Source organism: Idiotropiscis lumnitzeri, chromosome 3, assembly GCF_059441095.1.
Source record: "Idiotropiscis lumnitzeri isolate Australia: NSW breed Sydney's pygmy pipehorse chromosome 3, RoL_Ilum_1.0, whole genome shotgun sequence".
NCBI classification, from domain to species: domain Eukaryota; kingdom Metazoa; phylum Chordata; class Actinopteri; order Syngnathiformes; family Syngnathidae; genus Idiotropiscis; species Idiotropiscis lumnitzeri.
The window spans coordinates 22,560,188-22,583,315 of NC_142393.1; the positions used below are offsets into that span (position 1 = coordinate 22,560,188).

At 39.0% G+C, this 23,128-nt stretch overlaps 1 protein-coding gene across 1 annotated transcript; it reads right to left on the minus strand.

Moving 5' to 3' along the window:
- Positions 1 to 1,053: 1,053 nt before the first annotated feature.
- alx3 (ALX homeobox 3) lies at positions 1,054 to 10,804 on the minus strand. The gene is made up of 4 exons (XM_088291479.1): positions 10,404 to 10,804; positions 5,110 to 5,387; positions 3,117 to 3,242; positions 1,054 to 2,082 (listed from the first exon to the last, which is right to left on the minus strand). The coding sequence occupies exons 1-4, from the start codon at positions 10,720 to 10,722 to the stop codon at positions 1,750 to 1,752; spliced, it is 1,056 nt and encodes a 351-aa protein (XP_088147605.1). The 5' UTR covers positions 10,723 to 10,804; the 3' UTR covers positions 1,054 to 1,749.
- Positions 10,805 to 23,128: the final 12,324 nt, after the last annotated feature.

Below are 23,128 nucleotides of genomic sequence, written 5' to 3' on the forward strand. Positions count from 1 at the left end.
TTCTTATCTCCTCCACTCAATCTCGGATTTAATCAGAAGGGGCTGAGGGGCCGTGGGGTCTAACGTAGCTGCAGTTAAGAGCTGCCGTCCTGCTCCCCCAGCCAGGGCCCACGGGCTGCAATTTGAAGCGGCGTGTATGCGGAAGAGCATTTCTATTGGAAACACATGTTAGTGTAACTGGGGAAAGTGGCTGCTAACGCACGCTGCCATCATGGACGCCATCAAGCCCTTTCATGTCACTAACAGCTATCCAATAAGTAAATACCTAACCACAAATTTAGTTTCTAAAGCAGGCTAGGCACCGGTGGTGTGGATTCCGGGCCAGCGAGGCCCTCTCAGCTGGACCTAAACACCATTAGACGACGCAATTTATAAAATAGATGAAATTCTATTCATTTGTTTCTAACAGTTATTTCATAGCATGTGTCATGGCTGCCCAACTGAGTGTGTATGTTTGATGTTTTTTGTCCAATAAGACTTTTTCCGAATCCACATGTTTCCATACAAATGTAATACTGCCTTCACAATCCAGAGTGCTTGGCCATTACACATGACCCATTGCGAAAGCATTAAAAAAAGAAAAAAAAATCTGATTTCCGATTCACCACTCTTGGTTTCACGCTGGTTTGGGGTGTTGTGGGTGTTTTTCCATCCACTGATTGGTTGCGCTTAACAGTCTAGCGAATGTGCACAATGGGTGAAAGAGGAGGCCGAATTTCACACACAGTTACGAATGAATTTTCAAAGCAGACTTTTCAAGAAATACTCAGACAACCTGGATTTGTGAGTACAATGTACAGTATTTACAATTATGTTTGTCATTATTAGCGAAATATCGAATGATATTGTAGAGTATATTTGGAGGAAGATGAAGGGTTAACTGTTTGCTGTTTTATCACTAATTGTACAAACAATACGCTCTGTTATTTTTTTCTACATCTATTCAACACAAGGCAGCTGATGTAGACAGACCAAGCCTTTATTTTGGGTCATGCTATAATGCACCACATACATCAAACAAGAAATAAAACAATAATAATTAAAGCCGTTGCTACCATGTCCTTTGGTCTCATTAATGTGATAACTGCAATGAATCAGAAACATTTATTAAGATTCTATTTTTTTGGGATCCAAGTCCAACTCATGCTTTGATTTGCCTTCATGATTTTTCAACCGAGATGTCTCCAAGTGAAACATTAAGAGGGGTGTGTACGCTTGCAACTGTGTGGACAGTATACAGTGGAAATACCATAATTGAAAATGTATCTAATTTCGATTTTTCTCTGGAACCTCACTATTATGTATTTGCTGAAAATTAGCATATTTTTCTGGGCTTCGTGTAAACCGATTTCAACATAGTAGTAGTAGGCAAAAGCGCCCTTCCCTGGTACATATATGTCTCACAAAGTCAAAAATGTAATTCGATGGCTAACAGAACCTTAGCGCCTGGTATTTTTACAGGCTGTGAATTAGCCACATACACACCAGTACTTTTGTTGCATTTCTCCTACAAAAAAAAAGCGTGTTTTGATTGCTGATGAGTTTGAAATCACATAAAAGTGTTTTGTACTGATATCCAATTAATCTTTGAGTTTCACTATTTGCTGCGGGGCTTAGTCCCTAACCCCTGCGAATATCAGCGGTTCACTTTATACACGGCAGGAATGTAATATTTTAAGGCTCCGTCAGTGGCCTGATTCTGCGGGGAGGATGTGGGGGCGGTGGGGAAGTTGACAGGCAACATGGCCGTCAGGTCGGCCACGAGAGAAGGCTGCCTGGCTCTTTGGCTTTCATTCGCAGTGCCATCAGGCCCGTCGGCTTGTAGTCGTTATCCGGAGCCTCCACGCTGGGGAAGCTGTGGAGGGAGTACAGGCCGTTGATGGCCGGATGGTGTGAAGCGTGGTGGTGGTGGTGGGTGTGGCTGGGGGACGAGGGGATGCCCATGAAGCCCTGCAGGTTGCTGTGTGGGTGAGTGTAAGCACCCATGCAGGAGGAGGGTAAGGATTCGGGTCCAAGGACACAGCCAGGAGCTGATGCACCACCGACGACTCCTGAAGCCGCCGGCCACAGATTGCCCTGCATCTGGGTATCAGACGCACACACACATGCGCACACACACACACACCTAGCCTTTAAGTCCAATCGTTTAATGCAAACATGTACATGCCATAGAGTGTGCTCATGAATAGCATAAGCTGTGTTATTACACTTGCATTAAGTAATAGATAATTGAACACAAATGTTGGAGCAACTCATGTAGACAGAAGATATAACAGTAAACGCCATATATGCTTTATTCTTGGCAAAGTACAACTATTATTACTGGTGAGGAGGTGTGACGTCACCTCTGTGTCCTTGTTCAGTATATCCCCATGTCTGTATTATCCCGTCCCCACATGGCCAAGTTGCGCACACAGGAAACACGGAGCACCATAATGACTATTGAACATAAGTGTCCGGTATTGTTACATTGACGCCATTCTATATCTGCACTTGGGCCGTCTAGTTTTCTCATCTGCAACGTGGCTTCCGTTGCAAGCGTTTTGACATTTGAAAGATCTTGCTCTGCATCCAAGGCAATCATGGCCAGCCAAGTTTGCCCATCCCGTCTCCCCGCGTTTTTTTATGACCATCAGGTTTCATCTGTCGCCATTCACATTAATCAGTGCACAAGTAGCTCACTGTTTCAAAAAGGTTGCTGACCTCTGGTCCATACGGTATTTGCAACTGGTTGATTGGCAGGTGACCAATTCATTGTTTGTCTGTATGTGCACTGACAAATTAGCAACCAAGTTTTATCATTTCTTGATTTGTTCATTTTTGTTTTCTTATTTTTGCCATTTCTGTATGCGCACGATATTGCAAAGCACTTTGAATTCAATGACCTGTGCAATATAACTAAAGTTTACTTACCAACATTTTTGTTGAGTTTATGCTTTGGCTGTAGTTTAGACATTGCAGGTGTTTGTTGGGATGTGCGGGTGTAATGTGTAGAACGTCATTATCGGGTTACCCACAGTACAGCATGTCCGTTTATCATGCTGGTGCATTTTCTCAGGCTAACGTTTAAATGATTGAAAAACTCAACAAGATGAATCAGATGATTTGAACCGTACCTGGTAGGTGTCATGGCGTGGGAGGAGGGAAATATCATAGGCAGAGGTGAAGTGGTTGCGGACTTCCTGAATCTTCCCATAGCGTTCCCGCTTCCTCCACTTGGCTCTACGGTTCTGAAACCAAACCTACCGGTATATGTACAATCAATATTATGCATATTAACATACATCTTATTTAAAATAATCATTTGTACCTCTCAATTTGCAGTCGTTGTTCAAATGGGACCATAGAATCTGCAACTATTATTAGCACATTTCCATTTTAGTATTTTAATGCTTCTAATTTCTCTCAAGGTCATGTGCAATAGAAGTCCCATTCGGAGTTATTATTCATAAATAAAAAAAATTGTACACTATCGAAGCATAATTACACTATGTTCGTTCTAGGACTAGATACTGATGATGTAGTAGTTCATTCCACTGAGATGGGTGCAGTCGATGTGGATTCACTTCCCACTCAGTGACGATACGAATGCAAGTCTGACGGTTTGCCGGTCTCTGTATGTGCCCCTGCAACTGACTGACTGACGACCATTTCAGGTCGTAGTGTTCGTCTTGCCTAAAGTCTGCCGGGATACGCTCCAGCATCACGCGACCCTTAACAAGATATGCGGTGGAATCAATGGCTGGATGGATTGCTTCTTAACCATGGCAGATCTCATTTGATTAAAAACTTTGTGCAAGCTGTAAAGAGTTGTAAAGTCATCACCATCACCAGTTAGCTAGTAGTGACCAAATTCAACCAAGATCCATAAACAATGTGGGATTGTGTGAAAAGGCGGACGGATCAAACAATGTGCGTAACCTGATTCCTTTGTGTGTGTAAATGTAGTCATTGAATGTGGTTTTCCTTTTCCCTGTGTGCTTGGGCTGGGCAATTATGATTTTAAAGCCATGACAAAGACATTAAGCCTTTTAGAGTGGCGGCCCTTTTGGGCCACAATCAACCATGCGGTGGTGGGACTTTCAGAATCAGTACTGGCCCATATATTCATGGGGTAAGATGACATGTTTCAGTGACTTCTTTATACGGATTCATTTAGGACTTTAAGAAGATATTATTTCTGTGTAGTCAAGTTGTTTTGCATATAAAAAAGCAAGAATGTGTTGATTTCATCATCATACTTATGCAATGTCTACTGGCCCACAGGGGCCAGGTTCTGTAAGGTACGTGGTGGCTCGACAGTGCCATCGTGGCCCCAGGCCTGAATTATTCAATTATTGCGTTAATCAGGACAATTTTCTTGTTCAAATCGTTTCCTTTTTAAAGCAGTTCAAATCGTGTCTCTGCTGACTTGCACTGCTTACAACTAACAACATGACTGCAAACAGAGTGGATAAAGTTTACGAAATCACAGTGAGTACTGACAAATTATGGGCTTTTCTAATTGCAATAAGTAATTAAAAAAAATTGCTTATGGGTTTTAATTCTGATAAAAAGAATATACTGAAAAAGAAGACAGCAGAATCATTTCCACATTGTTTTCTGTCTGACAAGAAAGGAAGCCGGTTGTAGGCAATCACAGAGTCGATGGCACTGAACACTGCCAAAGACAAGAGGCTCATTTATATGTCGGAAAGGAGTCATTTATCCATGTTGGAAACGTCTGACCCGAGGAACATGCTCCCTTGACGGAGAAAAAAACCTGAGAAAGATGGAGAAGTTGCGGCCTTACTCGTGGACAACAAACACATCGGCCAGCCCAGCGGTGCCAATTAAAGAGTCAATTTAAGAAAAATTTAACATAATTAATTTGTTCAGAATTGTGTTGACTATTTGAATTTTTTTTAGGCAGATATTTATACATTAGCTGTGAAGAAAAATATATTTTCCTGCTTTTAAAGCTTGTTTGGTATCTGGTGAAATGAATGAAATCCCAGGAAATAAAATCCTCGGTTTGCCTCTAGAAAGTGAAATACAAGACTTAAAGAGTTTTATGTATGAAAAACATGTCTGTTTTTTTTGTTGTTTTTTTTCAAAAATGGAACACACCTGTACTCGGGCCTCCGTGAGTTCGGTCCTCAGGGCCAGCTGTTCGCGAGCGTAGACGTCCGGGTAGTGCGTCTTCTGAAAGACCTTCTCCAGCTCCTCCAGTTGGAATGTGCTGAATGTGGTGCGATTGCGCCGCTTCTTGTTCTTGCCCGACAGGTCGATGGAGTCAGCGATGGAGTCGCCGGCGGACAGCCCGCCACCCGCCTCCTTCAGCTTGCCGAAGCAGTCGGCGCCCAAGCTGGAGTAGCCCAGGCTTTTGAGAGCGCCTTTCTCACGGACTGAGGCGTGCAAAAAACAAACCAAAAACAAAACTCATTATTTTGTGTGGTTTTTTTGTCAAACATTTGTGCACCTTTTTATTTTACTCTATTATATAATCAACAGCATAACTTAATAAATATTGCTATTATTAAGCCCACTATCATTACAATTTGCATTCATTAGTTTTTCAAACGCATAAATGTCATCTCCCCACCTCCTCATCTACGTAATGTTTAAGTCAAGTTGCACATTTTACATAAAAAAGAAAGAAATCTCACTATACACCGGCAAACAAAAATGGCACAAATAGTATGAATACTATAATTGGATCTCATCTCATTTTAGTAAAAAAATGGGGACTAAATATAAAATCTGGACCTCTTATACGGCCGTAACTGATTCAACTGTGACAATGGCAACTCATAAAAGAGCATTTCATTGTTCTGCCTGTCACTAGAAGCCGCTAGCAATTGTAATTGATGAACGCTCATTTTCACGCAAATTTTGTGAAATTGGACCCTTTGCAACCACACCGCTGATGATCTCTCATGTCACCCTAGTTTGACACAACACCTTGATTGGATATCTCTGAATTCTATTCACAGCATTCATAGATTTTGGTTTGTTTATTTTTCTTTCTCACAGTAACTTGTTGTTTTACAATAATAAAAAAAAGAACAGAAATTAATGTTGTAAGGTGCTGCAAAATATCATCATGCAGGCTGCAGGCCACTAGTTTGAGACGCCTGATTAATGGATGGTATTGTTAGCGCAAAAGCAATGAATTTGATATTAGATCTCATTGGATGATACGTACCTAGCAGGGGATCGGAATCACAAAGGAACTGTGAAACGATTGCAAGGTCACAATTTTGGAGATGATAGCAATGGCAACACAATATTAGGTTGATTGACCCCCTCTAAATTGTCCCTAGGTGTGATTGTAAGGATGATTGTTTGTCTTTGTGTGCCCTGCAATTGGTTGGCAACCAGTTGAGGGTGTCCCCCGCTGACAGCAGGGATAGGCTCCATCACGCCCGCCACCCTCGTGAGGAGAAGCGGCTTAGAATATGGATGAAAACCTGAAAGCTCGTTCGATATGCAATACATCATCAGAAATAATTGTTGTAGCTATATTCAATTTTTTCTTTTTTGAAATGCAATTCTTAGATTCTTAAACATGTTGGTGCATATGCCCCAGAAAAGGTTAAAGCTCCAAGTAATGAGTGACAGGTGTGTGACTTGGCAGAGGCATATCATTTTTTTTGACCGTGTTCCTTGCATTGTGTTTTGATTTGGAGAAGAGTGGAAAATTGATCTGATTTACGGAGAACTTTAGTTGCAATTGATGCTGTTTGAAAAAAAATGAAATGTTTCTGGACATGCAGCACGATCGGACGTTTGTTTGTGTTAATACGACATGCACCCAAAGAGTTTTAGCCCATCCGCCCCTCGATAATTAAATATAAACATTATTTTTGGTTGAGTTAATAATAATGTAGATACTTTATCTTGAGAGAAAACTAAACAATATTGTGATATGCCCGGGCGATTCATCGATAACCACAAAAGATGAGCCCGAGGTTTGACGGCTCATTTTAGGATGGTAAAATGTTGTACATTTCAAACGTTTAATGATTAAAGTCACGTTTTTGGATACATGTTTGGAGAAAAATGACATCTTTGATGACACACTTATTTTCAAATCTCTTTTAATTGTAAAATCCATTATTTCTGTAAAAGTTGATGTAAGTTGCTGGGAATGGTGAGGGGAAAAAAGCCCCCCCCCCCCAAAAAAAAATGAAGGAAAAAAAAAAAAGAAAATTCCAGATAGGGAACAAAAAAAGAAAAAAAGTTGTCAATTGTCATTTGCTTTTTCTATCAGCAAAAGGGGGAAATTAATTATTTTTTTTTGTATCTTAAAACCCTATCTTGCACGATCGCAATTTTGTGTTGCAGTATTTTCTGCCTTACCACATGAAACAAATTCATTTCCCTGAGCTGCAAAACAAAACCCGCCTGCATTTATCTGCAGGCTGTCCTCAACTCGAGTTTGCCTCTTAATTCAATTTGGTCGCAGCCTTCATTTCCAACTTCATGTCGCGTTTCACAACATAAATATTCCCCTTCCATTGAGCCAATGTGTTTTCCTCAACCATTTAGCTGGGCAACAATGACAACAATAATTGGACACATCTCACCTGCACTACTGCGGTCATCGTGAAATGTTCATTTAAAAAAAAAAAAAAAGGGGAATTTATTTATTTGGAAGCTGACCAAGTTTTCTTACGATGTATATCGTAGCTCTTCATAGCATCACTTATCATGGGACAGTTATGTGAAACACTGTGGAAGAAAAGTGCACAAGACACTCTGAGAAAGAGGACACTTTTGGTTGACACATTAAACATGAGATACTTTTGAAAAAAAAAAAAGTCTTGTGAAATTACATTTACAGTTTTCTCCTCGAAGTAGCCAACTGATAGCAGCATACATTTACCGGTACTGTAAAATACAACAGTATGATGGATGAAAACTATCAAAACGTATTTAAAGTTTTATTTATTTATTTATATTTAGTCATATCAATTTTTTTAATAACTTTTTTTGTTAGTTCTTCTGTCTTGCTGTTTTTTTCCCAGCGAGGAATTGTGTTTTATTATCTTTTTTCAGGAATACTATTTTAAAGAATTTAATTAGTTAAAAAAAAGAAGCTATTTTTTGGTGACAAAAGATAATAACATACGAGCAAACAAGACAGGAGGCCCATGAACTCTTGTCAAAACAGAGTAGTTCAGAACATACACTCTTATAGCCTGAAAGGAACAGCAAAATGTCATATTTTCTTTTTCCACAAAAAATATTTCCCATCTTCACTTATTGAAACAAATGAATGAACAGCCAATAAATTTTACTTGTTTTTTTTGTTTTCCCGACCATTTTTCTTCCTTACAGAACATACAGAAGTGCTTCCCCCCCCCCTGTCTATGTACAGGTTGTAAACGCAAACCTAAGTAAATGAAAGCTCGACTGGTCCATATCTTTGTTGCCATAAAGTAATGCGGCATCCCCTCCAACTCCCTCACGCTTTTTTCCGCATGCATAGTTGTACAGATGAGGCAAAGCAACCTTGGCCAAACGTTAGACCATTAGGAGCACGTACTACAAGTCAGAATTTTCCAACGTGTGAATAAATGTTTTTGGAATGGACAAATACACAATGTCTTATTAAAACATTGTGATACAGGAGACACTTATTTTGACTACCGTAAATACAGGGTGGGGAGGAGTCATTTGCTTGCATTGCCAGTGAATTGAATAACATTGTTGTATATTATTGTGAGCGATAAGTACAAACGGCAACACCGGAGGACATTATTTCCTTTGTGTACACACACATCAGACTAAATGTTATGAAATTATAGCTATACATTTCGACGAAATACCTTGCATTAGTGTGATCCGGCTTCGATACACATATTTATAGCTGATGTGACTAATTTTGTCGAATGCAAAAAACACACAGTAATTGGAAAATAAGCAATAAAATGATGAGAGAAATTTGTATTTTTCAAAAAATGGAACATTTAATGTCTTTAATTTCTGTTGAGGGAACTATGTGGGGGTTATGATCCATTTGTAAGACAAATAAGCCTTTTTTCTCAGTTCCGTACAGCATACATATAAGAACCACACAAAATAAGGACATTATGAAAATAAGGCTGCGATTGGCTGGCAACCAGTTCAGGGTGCGCCCTGAAGATAGCTACTTCTACTGCCTGAAGATAGGCTCCAGCATGCCCCGCGACCCTTATGATGAGAAGCGATACAGATAATGGATGGATGGATGAGAATAAGGTTTTAACATGATGAGTATAAATTGAAATTTATTGCAAGGTTAAAAAAAAAAAAACAACGCCAACATATTACAAGATTCAATTTGAGATTTAACCAGTAAACAAAGTCAAATTGTAAAGTGGAAAATTTAACGATCATTCCAGCAGCATTTTATCCTTAAAACGTGTTTGCACTGATTTTCGATATGGTACACATTCTAAAATGTCAATTACAGATAAAAGGGAACAAAAACGACAGTACGAGTAGTCAAGTCCTTTGTAATTTCTGACACGGGTTCTGTTCTTCCCCAGCTGGTTAAGTGAAATGTCTAATTTTGTGGGACAATTTAATTTGTATTTTATTTTTTTACAAGTTGTCCTGTTCATCTTATAATTGTTGATGTAGAAGGGAAACGTCTCACATTGTGGTTTTCTTGAAATCGTTTTGTCTTTTATAAAGTTGTCCAGTCTGTCCTCAGTTTGTGTTCAATGAAGACATACAAGTCATGTGTCTTATTATGTCAAATTACCAATTTAGAATAATTAATTGATTAAGCTTTTGTACAAGTTGTCCTGTTCAAACTCAGTTTGTGCTTAATAGAATAGAATAGAAATCCCTTTATTGTCATTGTACTCAAGTGTGCAACGAGATTTGGAGACATAGAAGTGAAATCTCACTTTGGGGCCTTATTGAATTGGTTTGAAAGTTTTCTTGTTTATCCGAAATATGTCCTCGGTGCAGACAGAAGTAAAATGTCTCCTTTTGTGGCTTTATTATTTATAATTTAGATGAACTCATTTGACTTTTATGCAAGCTCTCATGTTCATCTGCAGCTTGTGCATGATGGAGACAGAAGAAGAAAAAACTCATTTTGTGCATTAAAAAAATTAGATACATTGTGAAACCTTAATTGACTTTTGCAGGTTCTCTTATTCCCATTCACTTTCCCAAAAACTAAACTGTCTGAACCAGTGGCGTACTTTAATTGTACATTAATTTGGACATTGCTGTTGCTTCAGAATTGAAGGAGTTGTGGATGCTTCCCAAAAAAAATATACTGCATTACCAGGTTTAGAATGACATCTTATCTCACCTGGGTGAAAATGTTTTTTTTTTTAAAGTTTGTAAGCATGATTTCCAAGCTATTGCGATGAGAATGGGGAAAAAAGGAATACGACTCAATAATGCCAACTTACTTTGGTTGTAGAAGGGGGCCTTGCCGCTTATAGCGCTGGCCTTGTGCTCCTGATTTAAGCTCTCCAAGAACTTGCCGTGTTTCTCCGGCGGCGAGTCGGGGGGATTCGGCGAGAAGTCTCCGAAGTTGCGGTGCAGCACGGCGGTTGCAGAGTACGCGTCCCCCCCGCCGCGCACCGCAGCACCGGGGCGGTGTGAAGCGCCGCTTTTGCGCAGCTCGTTGCACGGCAGGAAGGAGCCCTGCGACGGGGAGCTGCTCAGGGTCGGGGCCGTAGAAGTTGGCGGCGTCCGCCTGAAAGACAAACACGGCTCTGTCTCCATCTTGCATCCAACGACTGCTCGCTCGCGGGGAGGCTGAGGACGCCAGAGCAAGTTCCTCTTTTTTTTTTCCCAAAAACTTTGAGTAAGTGGGTGGGTGGGATTTAAGTGATCACACACTAAAAGCCGTGAAACTGTGTGTGTTTGTGTGTGCGCGTGCACACGTATGATATAATGCACTAAATATTCAATCACACGTGCGTTCTGTCTCTCCAATTTGGCATTTAATTCCCACTTCAGATGACGTGATGGCCACGGTCTCCAAAATGGGACCGAACAACAGTCATGTTTGACTACACGGGCCTCTTTTCAAACACATTATCATATCCAGGTGAATCGTGTGTTTATCGAAAAAAAAATGCTGTCGAGCGTTCGCATGTCTTTCTGCACTCCCCAAAATAAAAGCTCTGGTCTGTTTTTATCTCCCTCCACGTTTCCCCACCTTTTCAAACCATTCACAAGATTAATTCAACAAATGCAATGACCATTTTTGTACAATCACACATTTCCCCAAAGACACTTTAAATGAATGAGATGTTCAACAAAACAACGGAAAGGTTCCCAGCCATCTTTCCAATTTAATCTGCAAACTGTTCAACTCTTTCAATCGTGACAATTTACGAACTCAATTTCTCATCCCCAAAATTTTATGATTCGATCCACGATTTTCTGATTCCTCTGTTATTCTTATTCATAATACCTTTTATCTTCACGTCACCTTTCAAGGGAACCATTCAAGATATTTTAATGTTTCATGTTGTCCTTTTTTTATTCATTTTGCTCAATCACCCGTTCTTATTGTATAAGTGTCTGCTTGGCCTTGTTTGTCAAAGAACCTTGTAAGTCAACAATATTACTATTTTACTAACCCCACCCCAGCATCAAATAAGCACGTTTTCCTTCTTGATTGCAAACACAAAGCACATTTAACAAACAATAATTTGCAAATATTCCTCAAAACAAAACTTTTACACTTTTAATAAAGAAGAAATGAGACTAACTTAACACTTGAACTTAAAGAACCAATTAAATGATTGTGAAAAATAACATGGTCATAATAAGAGTCATGATAATCATAAACCACATGAGTTTTATTTCCTAGAAATAACATTTTTAACCAGTTGCTGTGCACAATAAACAACTAAAGGAAACATTTTACTGCTGATCATATTTTCCTTCATTTATAGGCGATACTATTCCTCCTCCTGATTGATTTTTCTTGGTCCAAATATTTTTCACTCAAAGGCCTAAAGTTGAGGGGCATGTTTAAATTCAAAATAATAATAACAATAAAAGCCATTTTACTTTGCATCTTGGCCTGAAGATACACAACAAGCTTACCACATAAAAGCCGACTGATTTTCTGACATATTATCTGCAATCTGGACAAAGTTTGTCCAAACACGGCGCACTTACCGAGGCCTCGGCACGGTTGCTCTCGCAGACGTCTCAACATATCTCACCGGATACGTGAGGCCGTACGCCACCACTCAGCTGATGGACAAGTGTGTAAACAGGAGGTCCATTTGGGCTGAGAAGCCCGGTAAGCCCCATTTGATTCAATTTGGGAATCCATCGGCGTTCATATCAAAGATCTTCAGGCAAAAGGGCAACAAAATGATGTGGGGTTAATGACTAACGGCTTCAAATAAGAACCTTAAAGTCGGACTGTTATATCACACAACTACTCAAACACTTTGTGGCTGGAAGAATTTGCTTTCAAATAAAATCTCAGATTTTATTTTTCTGTCCAGTTGCTGATTTTTAGGATTTGGCCCACTCACTTTTTCCAATTCTGGGATTTTATTTCTTTCTTTTATGGTTTAACTTACATTAAATGGCATGGATCCCTTACACTGTTTTCTCACTGTCTTGTAACATACAGAATAAATGGGCACCGAAACATTGGCAATGCCGTCTTCCACCAGGTTAATTTCTTCTCAAAAGCAAAATCGAAGTGGAAATTATTTGCTCATTTTGACACTATTGTAGAAGGGATTAAAGTTATTAGTGCCTTTAAAAAATGTTGCACTCTTAAGAGGTCAGAATTTGGCAACACTTTCAAGCATGAATGCTGCACCAAAAAAAACAAAAAGAAATCATCAACTTGACAAAATCGGCAAATGTATGGCAAAGCCCAACCTCCTCCATGTTCCCCGTCATATCTTCCAAGTATGTCCGAAGTGTGACCCCGCACAGGAAATCAGTTCAGCCTGTTGAGCTTCCCGGTGTAGACACCCCCTACGCTCTGGGCACAAGCTGCGTGGCTAAAGGTGACCCTGCAGCACCTCACATGCGGGCCCGTTTCTTTCGGACAACATCCTTCCCAAGCCTGCCTCGCTTCTATTTGTTTCTCCTCATGTAAAAAAAAATATCAATAAAATGTATCATGTTACTTTGCTTTACTATACGGCTCAGGTGTTAAACTCTGGCCTGGTGCCCATATCTGGCCAGTCAGATCACATGCATTTTGTGTGGGCCTGAAAGCAAATGTTGTGCATCAATTTCTATGATTCTTGTTGAAATATCCAAGCGTCACATTTAATAAAGACAAATATTGCAGCATTTCTTGTTTACAAACTTCTTTTTACAGTAACCTGAACAACTATAATCCTTTATTTCTCATTTGTAAAATTAATTATACTTCATAGTTCTGTGAAGTGCTTTATTACCATTGGTTTAATTAGAAAATGTGTAAATTTTATAATATATAACAAAGCACGAAATGAGTGTTTTTTTCATCCCAGTTTGGGAGACAAAATTTGCAAATCGTACCATATCAAAACTCTTTGCAAAACTGAGAGTCAACCGCGGTCCCAAAATGTTCCGCTTGGCTGTGCGCACGTGCGTCTCTCACCACACCTCTTGCGGGTAGTCTGAGGTCAAGACTCGAGTCGCTAGCTAGCTAGCAGCGAGCTTCAGCTGGCTATTCATGCAACTACCTTGTAGTGTTGCTTTTTTTACTTCTTACGGACACACAGCGTGGTGAAATAAAAACAATGTAGACAATAGAACAATATAATTGCGGTATAAAAAGGAGCAAGCATGGAGAATGGGGAGCGAGGAAGTTGGCATATCTGGTGAGTGTACAGCTACAGCAACTGTCAATCGAGGCGTCAGTACAACTGAATCAAATATCAATGTTGTGGCTGTCAAATTTGTATAGCATGTATCATACTAAGATTATATACTATATTGTTTGTATGGTAGAAAAGTGTACTTTTGTAGTTATACTCATACCACGCAGTAGGCAACTTTCACATTGCAGCGCATGGTGCCCAATTCAGGTTTTTTTTTTTTTGTTAAATCCGATCTTTTTATGTACTCGTTCACATGATAAAAAAGACTTCTAACGTGAACGCAACCCATTTGTGATGTGACGCGTGTGCACACAGACCACACCCCAAAAATAAATGTTGATACCATTTTACATGAAACTGCATTTTATTGATATTTTTGACGATTCCCAGATATGTGAAATCAATATGACAGTTACTTGGTTCACAATCATTGAAAATAGAATGAAATTAATGTAGATTCAATTATTTGCTGCATCTCTTTCTTTGAAAAAAAGAACATAAAATCCTCATGATTAATTCCCAGAAAATTCCAAATTTAATTACTAAATAACCTCTTCCATTAAAATTAAATTCAATTATAATCTGTGGAGAAACAAATAAAAAAAACACCACCAAAAACAAAATAGCCAATTGCCTTTTATGATTTATTGTAATTGAACATTGTCATCGATCGAACAAGAGTCAAATCAATTAATTTTTTAAACTAATTAATCACAAAAAAATTCCATGATTAATCGCGATTAATCACATTTTTCAAGTACTATTTTTTGCAAAGCCTGTTACAGATATTTACTTGAACAATATCTTGGAATTGATGCAAAATCACCAAATATGAAGTACATTTAATTCAAAGACTGTTGTAATAGCTTTCTTTGATTCTATAATACGATATAAATGGAGACAACTTTACAGGCATTTTTCTTCAAAACATTTTTCAAAACTGCCCGCAAGCGACACACTCCAGCAGTGTTGGTTTGCAAGGCCCAGTGGGAACTTGAATGCGGTGTTTTGTTCTGAGACGTGCTAAAGATGTGCAGCTAATATGGCACAATATTGGTAAAGTATGCAAATTATTTTTGAAGTATATATATATATATATATGTATATATATATATATATATATATATACATATATATAGTTGATGTTACCACTGGGCCTTGCAAACCAACACTGCTAGAGTGTGGCGCTTGTGGGCAGTTTTGGGAAATGTTTCGAAGAAAAATGCCTGTTAAGATGTCTCCATTTAGATTGTATTCAAGAATCCAAGAAAACTATTAGAACAGTCTCTGAATTAAATATACTTCATATTTGGAGATTTTGCATCAATTACAAGATATTATTCAAGTAAATATCTGTTACAAGCTTTGCGAAAAATAGTAGTTGAAAAATGTGATTAATGGTGATTAATCATGGAATTTTTCGTGATTAATTAGTTAAAAAAATGAATCACTTGACAGCACTAATATATTTATTTATTTATTTTCCCCCTCAATCTTGTGATTATTTTTTAATATGCAATTATTTTTTAAGGTCCTTTCCAAAATTTTGTTTTTAAAAAACACAAGCAATAAATGAATCTGTATTATAATAAAAAATGCCCTCATGTATTTTCACATTAGGAGACAGTGATGATTTGTAATCATATCTATATTTTTACCCATGAGTTTTGTGATTCCCACCCGAGCAACAATGAGTGCAACCTGCTAGATAAATGCAGCTGTAAGCTTGCATGAACAAGATCTCTATACTTGGTACAGCTGACCCATCTTTGTCTGGCCATCGTGGCCCGGGGCCTTTCCTTTCACATATACAGGGTGGCAATTCAACCTGAGGTTTGCATTAGAATAAGAGAAGGATGACTAATTGAATTAGCCGCCATGAATGCACAGAGATGGTCCCAGACCCAGAGCCAGGGGATTCTCTCAAGAGACCTTCTTCACATCTTCTACGCCACATCCAGAAGCCTCACAAGCAGCTGAGGCACTGATTGACAGCCGGTGACCCCGGGGTTAGTCGGTTAGAGGGGTGCGTTTTGGGAAGATTAAGCTGGTTTTCTGGGGGAAGCAGGACAGGGGCTGTCCTCTGTGTCACCTCACATGCGTGGGGTGTCACAGAAAAGGCGGGTCAGAGGAACCTGTGTTGACGCAAAGTCAGACATGCTTCGAACTGGACCCAAAATGCCATCTTTTCCGAGCTTTTTAAACATTTGGACATTTGACATTGACATACCAAACTATCTTGTTGCTTGTAGATATATTTGGACTAACGATAGCAAAATTCACAATTTTTGTAATTGTCTAAACCTGATTCAGCTTGTAGAAATACTGTCTAGTTCAGGGGTGGGAAGACTTTTGAGCTCAAAGTCCATATTAGATTTTCTTTCAATGTCATTCCTAGGTAAGGTGAAAAAGTGTTAACTGTGTATGCAAATTAACTCACTATTCTTTTTATAAATTAAATCATAATTATTTAATACAATTGCAAAATAAGTTTGCATGTAATATTGCTTATTTGAATATTTTTTCATTTTATTATTTTAAATAAATCAAATAACTGATATTTGATGCGGGAAAAAAAACAATTACAACATAACTTTTATTATAATTCAAAATATTAAATTAACCAATTAAAAGAAAAATATATGCCCAAAAAAATACAACAGGACTCTTCGTAATACAATGCAATAAAATAAAACTTAGGCAGTATACATCCTGGTCTGGTTGCCAGCCAATCGCATCATCCTTTGGAATTAACCTGTTGCGTGACTTAACAGAAATAAATGAATGAAAATAAGCAGAGGAATATCGTGATGTTAAACAACAGCACGTGTGCTCACAGAGATGTTGTTTTAAATCAATTACCGGAACAGCAGGCGCCCTGCTTGACACGGAAGCCGGCCGAGAGACGTCAACACTGGGGAAGGAGCCAGAGGAGAACTCGGTACGTCGTCTCGTTGGATAACGTTGACCCGAAGGCAGTTGCTCTTCTTTGGCCCAAAATGCAGGACAGCCTTGCTCGGGAAACACACCAGGACTCTGCAAACAGACATTTACAAAAACTTGGCAATGAGTCGCTTTGTGCACGCGTCGGGGGTTTCAAGCAAACAAGCAACAATGCGGGAGGAACAAATGGCGACGGGCCGTTCTCCTTAGTTGGATATAGTTGGTCAAAAATAGCACGTTTATTTTGTCAAATTTAAGCCTTTGGTTTCACGTCAAATGTTTTGTTTGTTCATAAATGAAAAACAAATTTAGCCCACATGAAAGCGAGTAGCCCCCACAATCACGCTGGTTTAATAAATTAGGAGGCATTTAATCGGATGGACTAAAATTAATTAAATTACATGAACTATTTGTTGACAAATTTTAGCCACAAATGAACTAATATTACGTGACCAATTTGTCAAAAAATCATATTTCCTGCTATTGAAAATACATACCAACCCTCTGTTCACAAATGTTTTAAGGGAATTAAAATCAGTCTGTTTCATTCCATTTCCAAATCGTCAGCATCATTTATTATATTTATCAAAAATAATGACTATTTCAAACGACTGAATTATTTTATTGAATGAAACTTCATAGTGTAAGACATTTGAAACACATACCTCGGACAATATGAAAAAGTAAGAAATAAATATTTGTAGACATATAGTTGTATAAATGCAACTATAAATGCTTTTACTTACCTACTTCCTTAAATTAGTTTGGTTGTATATATTGCAGCAATAAAACAGAAGTACATTATTTTGAAATGATTTAGAATACGTTTTAATGACCAAAAATGGAGTACCATACACCAGGGGTCACCAAGATTGTGTCCCTCGGGACCGAGTACCATGTGAGCAGCCGGAAGTCCTGTAAAAAAAAAAAAAACAAAAAAAAACAAAAAAAAAAACTCACAGATGATGGGACATTGTGATTTTCATGGAAATAAAATTGATCTGTTTTTTTACAGTTAATAATTCGTGATAGATAGATAGATAGATAGATCCATTGTCTCCCCACATGCAAATGTGCCGTGCAGAACTTTGTTACGCTCCAATATGGTACAGCTGTACAATCCAAAGCCCATGGGAGGCAGAGATCTGGGGTCATCCTCCCAGCGGATGCTCAAGCTCATCCTGCTACTGGTGGGTGCCCCGAGGGCCCGGGCATGCAGAGCGTGACCCCACCTCGCCTCCGAACAGCCACCCAGACTTTGGTCATAATGTTGCCCTTCACCCAGAGTGAGAGTGAAGGACATCGAGTGGATCTTTTCCGCTTCATATGCCAGACGGATGACTGTGAGTTATTTGTTTTATTTTTCTGTCACTTCAAGTCACTTCCACAGGCGTGAAGCCGCGCGCCATACTCTTTTACACATCTGAGTGCGAGTGGCATGTCTCCGCCGGGGGAATAACAGAGCAGCATAACGAATTAGACGGAGTGCATTTCCACCAAGAAAGAACATGTGAGAATAGGGGCTGTTTATAAAGAGGAAAAAGCAAACAACCTTGAGGCTAAAGTGGAGGATAGAAAATAAACTGTTTGGAAGGACTCTGCATATCGAGCAATAGAAAGCAGCTGCGGAAATTTGAATGTACCCTGTTGGATTCTTGAGAAAAACTTCCATCAGACACATCAGTCCTATACTGTACCTCCGACATTTTAAACAGCCTGGTAGTTCTGAAGTATACAGATCGACTTTTTGGCTCTGGCCTTCATGGGTGGAACTTTCATGTTCTCTCTGCTTGCTTGTGTTTGGTAGAGACAGAATGCCAGCTGTAAATCACATTTCAACAGGTATGTTGGAGGCACCGGCTAAATCAATGACTTTTCTGTTGCACAGATGTGCACTTTTAAAGCTGAAATGGAGAGATGTATGAAAAAGTTTCTTTTTCGCACATTCACGACTGAAATGCCCTCACACACAACTGAAACACTGTCTAACAATGCTGAAATGTGTTCACACACAACACATAATGCTCTCACACACTAAATGCTCTCACACATTAGTGCTAGTTCTCTCACACACGCTAGCTAAAGTCTTTCATAGAAATGACTGTAACACTGGTCCACGCACACTTCTGTAACTCACTCATCATATTGAAATGTTCAGATGTACTCATATTTTATCGACTGAATTGTTCTCTGATCATTGTAATACAAATTGAAATTTCTGTTGTGGCTGTGAGAGTAACTCTGGAATTACGGACCTTCATTTTTCCACTTTTACTTTCTAGAACTGGTGTCAACGTTTTAGAAACTGAGAGTGCTACTATTTTGATAAACACACAGCTGAAATAATTTTGCTAAAATTACCTTTAATTGTAAATCATTGTTATTAATTAATTTTAATAATCTATGTCGCGACACTGACCATGTTTTCCATTTTACTTTTTGATCCTAGAAATGTTTACTTTTTGATTTTATGATATATGACAATCAATTTCTATAAATCTCTTGCATTTTCAAAAAAAATAATCACTCATACAACATTCCTTGGAAATCACAATATCTCATCAAGGTTATGCTATTTTCAGAACAGCCCCGTGGGATAATCTAGTGTCCACATTCAGACACAATGCTAGCGACCCGTGTTCTAGAAAGTCTATCACCATTTTTAATGAAGTAAAATTAGGAAAAAAAAAATATACTGGACTGGATTATACTGCTTGAACTGGGAGAAGATTTGTATTTAATTACTCAGGCAGATTGTAAATATACTGCCAAAAGTATCATACGTGATACCTGAGATTTTTTTAGGCCTCAGCATCATTAGAGTGATTTTAATTTTCATGAAAAATTTGATGACTGTACTCCAGGCGTGCCCAAGTCCGGTCCTCGAGATCCCTCATCGAGCCTGCTATGGCTCCATCTCTACTACAACACACCTGATTCAAATCGTCAGGATAGGCATAAGCCTTTTCCAAACATTGATAATGGGCTGATCATTTCAATCAGCCTCGTTGGAATAGAGATGCACCTAAAACAGACTGGAGAGGGGCTCTTGAGGCCTGGACTTGGGCACGCCTGCTGGACATGCTGTGAAATACATGCAATGTGCAGTTGATCCACTAGTGGGCAGTAATTTATTAACTAGATGGCATCTGTTCTTTAAATGATCAGAAGCACCAGCAAAGACTCCAGTTTTAAAGAAGTCAAACGAAATGAGCCAACGGAAATAGAAATACATATATTCATTTTTAAATCCAAGCTTTCTGTTCTCAAAGTGATCTGATTACGGTGTTGTGCATGTGTAAAGGTAATTGTAATCAATGCTGCTTTGTCGGGTGGAAGTGACCAGGCTGCCCTTGATTTGAAGACCTGACAGTGAACTCTTGAAGGAATACTGGCCCCGCCCCCGCCCATAGACAGCCTCCATTATACAGCCATAGCCCGGGGACCAATCACCCCGGCTGCCCTCGCCCATCTCTCCCTTTCACCGTCTGCCTCCTCTGAGCATCTCTTGTGGCTTCTCCTCTCTTCGGGCCTGCTTGTGGACTTCATGCTTTCAAGCTCTCCCTGTGTCACCAGACTGATTAAAACAAATACCCGGCCTATTTGGATATCTAATCTAATTGTGCTCTTTTTCTTCTCGCCAGCCCTGGAGCATGCAAAGTATTAGGTATCCTGGGAGACACTGTTACATCCCCAGACAAACACTCACACACCCTCTCATTCCCTCCCCTCCATCTTGGATTTCAAACACTCAGGACCAACACATATGGTGGAATAGGAACACCGTTCTCCTCACTCCAGCTATTATGTGTAACCATTTGAGTACATATGTAGGGATCTTCCTCTCCAATGGTAACTCCAAGCAGTCGCCGTCTTAACTTCAATTGCAGGCCCCACCAGTCGCTAAAACTGGCATCCACTGCTCAGACAATGTTACGAGAGATTAACCTTGTGGAGACTAAAGTACGAAAAAAAATGGACAGAAAAGTCGTTTTCCCGCCGAAGGAAAAAGCATAATGACTAATATTTAAACATTTTCTGTCATAAAACAATATATTTTAACAATAAAAAAAATCAGGCCAAGAAAAGAGGGTTCGAAACTCATTTTATCTTTTGTATTCACTGCGTAAATTGGTCATAAAGTAGGGTGCACAGGAGAAAAAAAATTTTTTAGGGGGTGCTTACGAGCTATTTGATATTTCACATAATTATTATTTTCATGTATTACTTTTTCTACAGCAAGTAACATTGTCTCAAGACTACAATAATTCACACAGGTGCTTTTATTGTGGCCATCTTTCAGCATTGCTGCAACGCCATCTGGTATATGATTCACTGCTCTCTCGTGGATTAGCGGCCCAATGCATGTATTACAATATTCATCTGGATGTTCAAGAAAATATATCACTCTCTCATCATTCGCAGAAACAATCTGGAAATGGCGGCTCCCGGAGGATCTCGGGTGCAGGTGCCTTGACGCATGCTGAAAGCATCACTGCATTTGCATCACAGCAGCTGATGACTAACGAGTGACGAAATGAATATAATCTGATTACAGGACATATTGTCTAATCTATTTAGAGTAGCTTCCCCAGACTCCGTATGCACTCGCATGCAGCTCACATGCAGTGCAACCCGTCGTCGACAAATTCAGCGATTGACCTTTCTGAGCAGGCTGACCTTTGTCTATTTGCTGCAACATTTACCTATACTGCTTGTGTTCTTTCTGTAAGGCCCTGGAATGCCAAAAGATGCCCTCCTACTTCTGAGATGACATGTCAGCGGAATAGTAAGCATTGGCCTTCAATTAACAGCTTTACAGAAAACTGCAGTAAGATTGAAGATTCTAGTACAGACAGCTCATAGAAAGCAGGGTGGTAAACTTCTCAAGATGATGCAGAGAAAGATCTGAATTGCTATTGGTAGTGATGGAAGTTAACATCTCAGTTGCTAACGACAAGCTGCTTAACGTCAGTGAAAATAGAGTCTATGTGATATATATGGAAAAATATTAAATGTGCCGAATAGGAAAGCAGTAATTGGTATTTTTTTCATTATTTTTTATTTATTAAATGAAATATTTTTTATGTCATTCATTTTTAAGGATGACATTGTGAGATGAGTGAAATTAAATAAAAATAGTTTTGGGATGATAATTTTGGGTACATTTCAGTAATTTCTCAACTATTATTTTTTTTCTGTGAAACCTATCCTTACTCATTTACTGACAAACTTTTTTTGTGTATTTGTGCTCTTCTGAAACACCCTAAAATGCCACAAGATGGCACCAAAGCTCTGTCTTGTAGGAAAATAGTGTCAAGGAAGTATTGAAGTTATACACCTCAAATGAGAGACTAAGATCTTGGTAAGTCGGGGTGGAGCTAAGTTTAACACTGGGTTGGTAGTTGAAGTTAGCCAGTGTTCGTTACACGTGCATGTTTGCGCTCACGTCACTTCCAGTTTATTTTTCAAAATCAAATCACCTGTAAGCCTTTTAATTTGAAGGATAATGCAGTAAATTTAGTTTGTTTTTGTGATCATGTTCTCTAATGAGAAGGCGAGGACCAGTGGAGCTCAGCTGCACACAGACAGACGCCCCTCGAGAAATGGATCGGGTTTTGGCCCCTGGGTGCTCGTCAGCTTGTTTAATTTGTGACCTGGCAACCTGCCTTTGCAGATGGAGACTGTACAGCGTCATGAGAGGAGAGAAAATACAGCACAAACACACACACACACAGACACACACGCGCACACAGTGGTGGAAAGAAATGCTGGAAAAATACTTAATTATCGCACCAAAGTAGATTTTTCAGATGTCTTTGCTTTACGTGAATATTTGTATTTTTTTGATGACTTTTTACTTTGAAAACACATATCGGTATGTTCATTTTTTTTACTATTTTTAATAGGCTCGCTACTTTTTTTCAAACTTCTGCAGATGTAATGTAAGTTTGATCTCTTGATTGATTGAGATTTTGCGATCTCATATGACATGGAGGAACGTGAAAGAGGGAGCACTGATGACGATGATCCAGAGAAGCAAGATATTCCAGTGCCTTATTTCAGAGAATTGCATCATTCAAAAATATTCTAATCTAATTTGAAAAAACTCATACAGTTAATCAGTGATGGCTCCAGATGTTTTTCTATCTTGGGCTAAATTGGGGGCATTGTCCCTTTTTGGTATTTTAACCATTTTTCATTTTTAATAAATTATCTACAGAAGTCAAGGTGCCTCCGTACATTTGTACAGCTTGGCGACGCTGGGCTGGATCTCACTTGACACTCGCAAATGTCATCCGTTTTCTTTTTTTCCGTTTGAATGATTGTGTGATATAACCTGACATTTTGATTGGATGTAACATCTACGTTGTCTTAGTTGGTGT

Coding starts and splice junctions, on each gene's coding strand:
- alx3 (XM_088291479.1), bottom strand. CDS start 10,722: ATGGAGACAGAGCCGTGTTTGTCTTTCAGGCGGACGCCGCCAACTTCT. Junction 3,243..5,109: donor TCACGGAGGCCCGAGTACAG/GTGTGTTCCATT, acceptor ATATACCGGTAG/GTTTGGTTTCAGAACCGTAG. Junction 2,083..3,116: donor CACGCCATGACACCTACCAG/GTACGGTTCAAA, acceptor TCTGATACCCAG/ATGCAGGGCAATCTGTGGCC.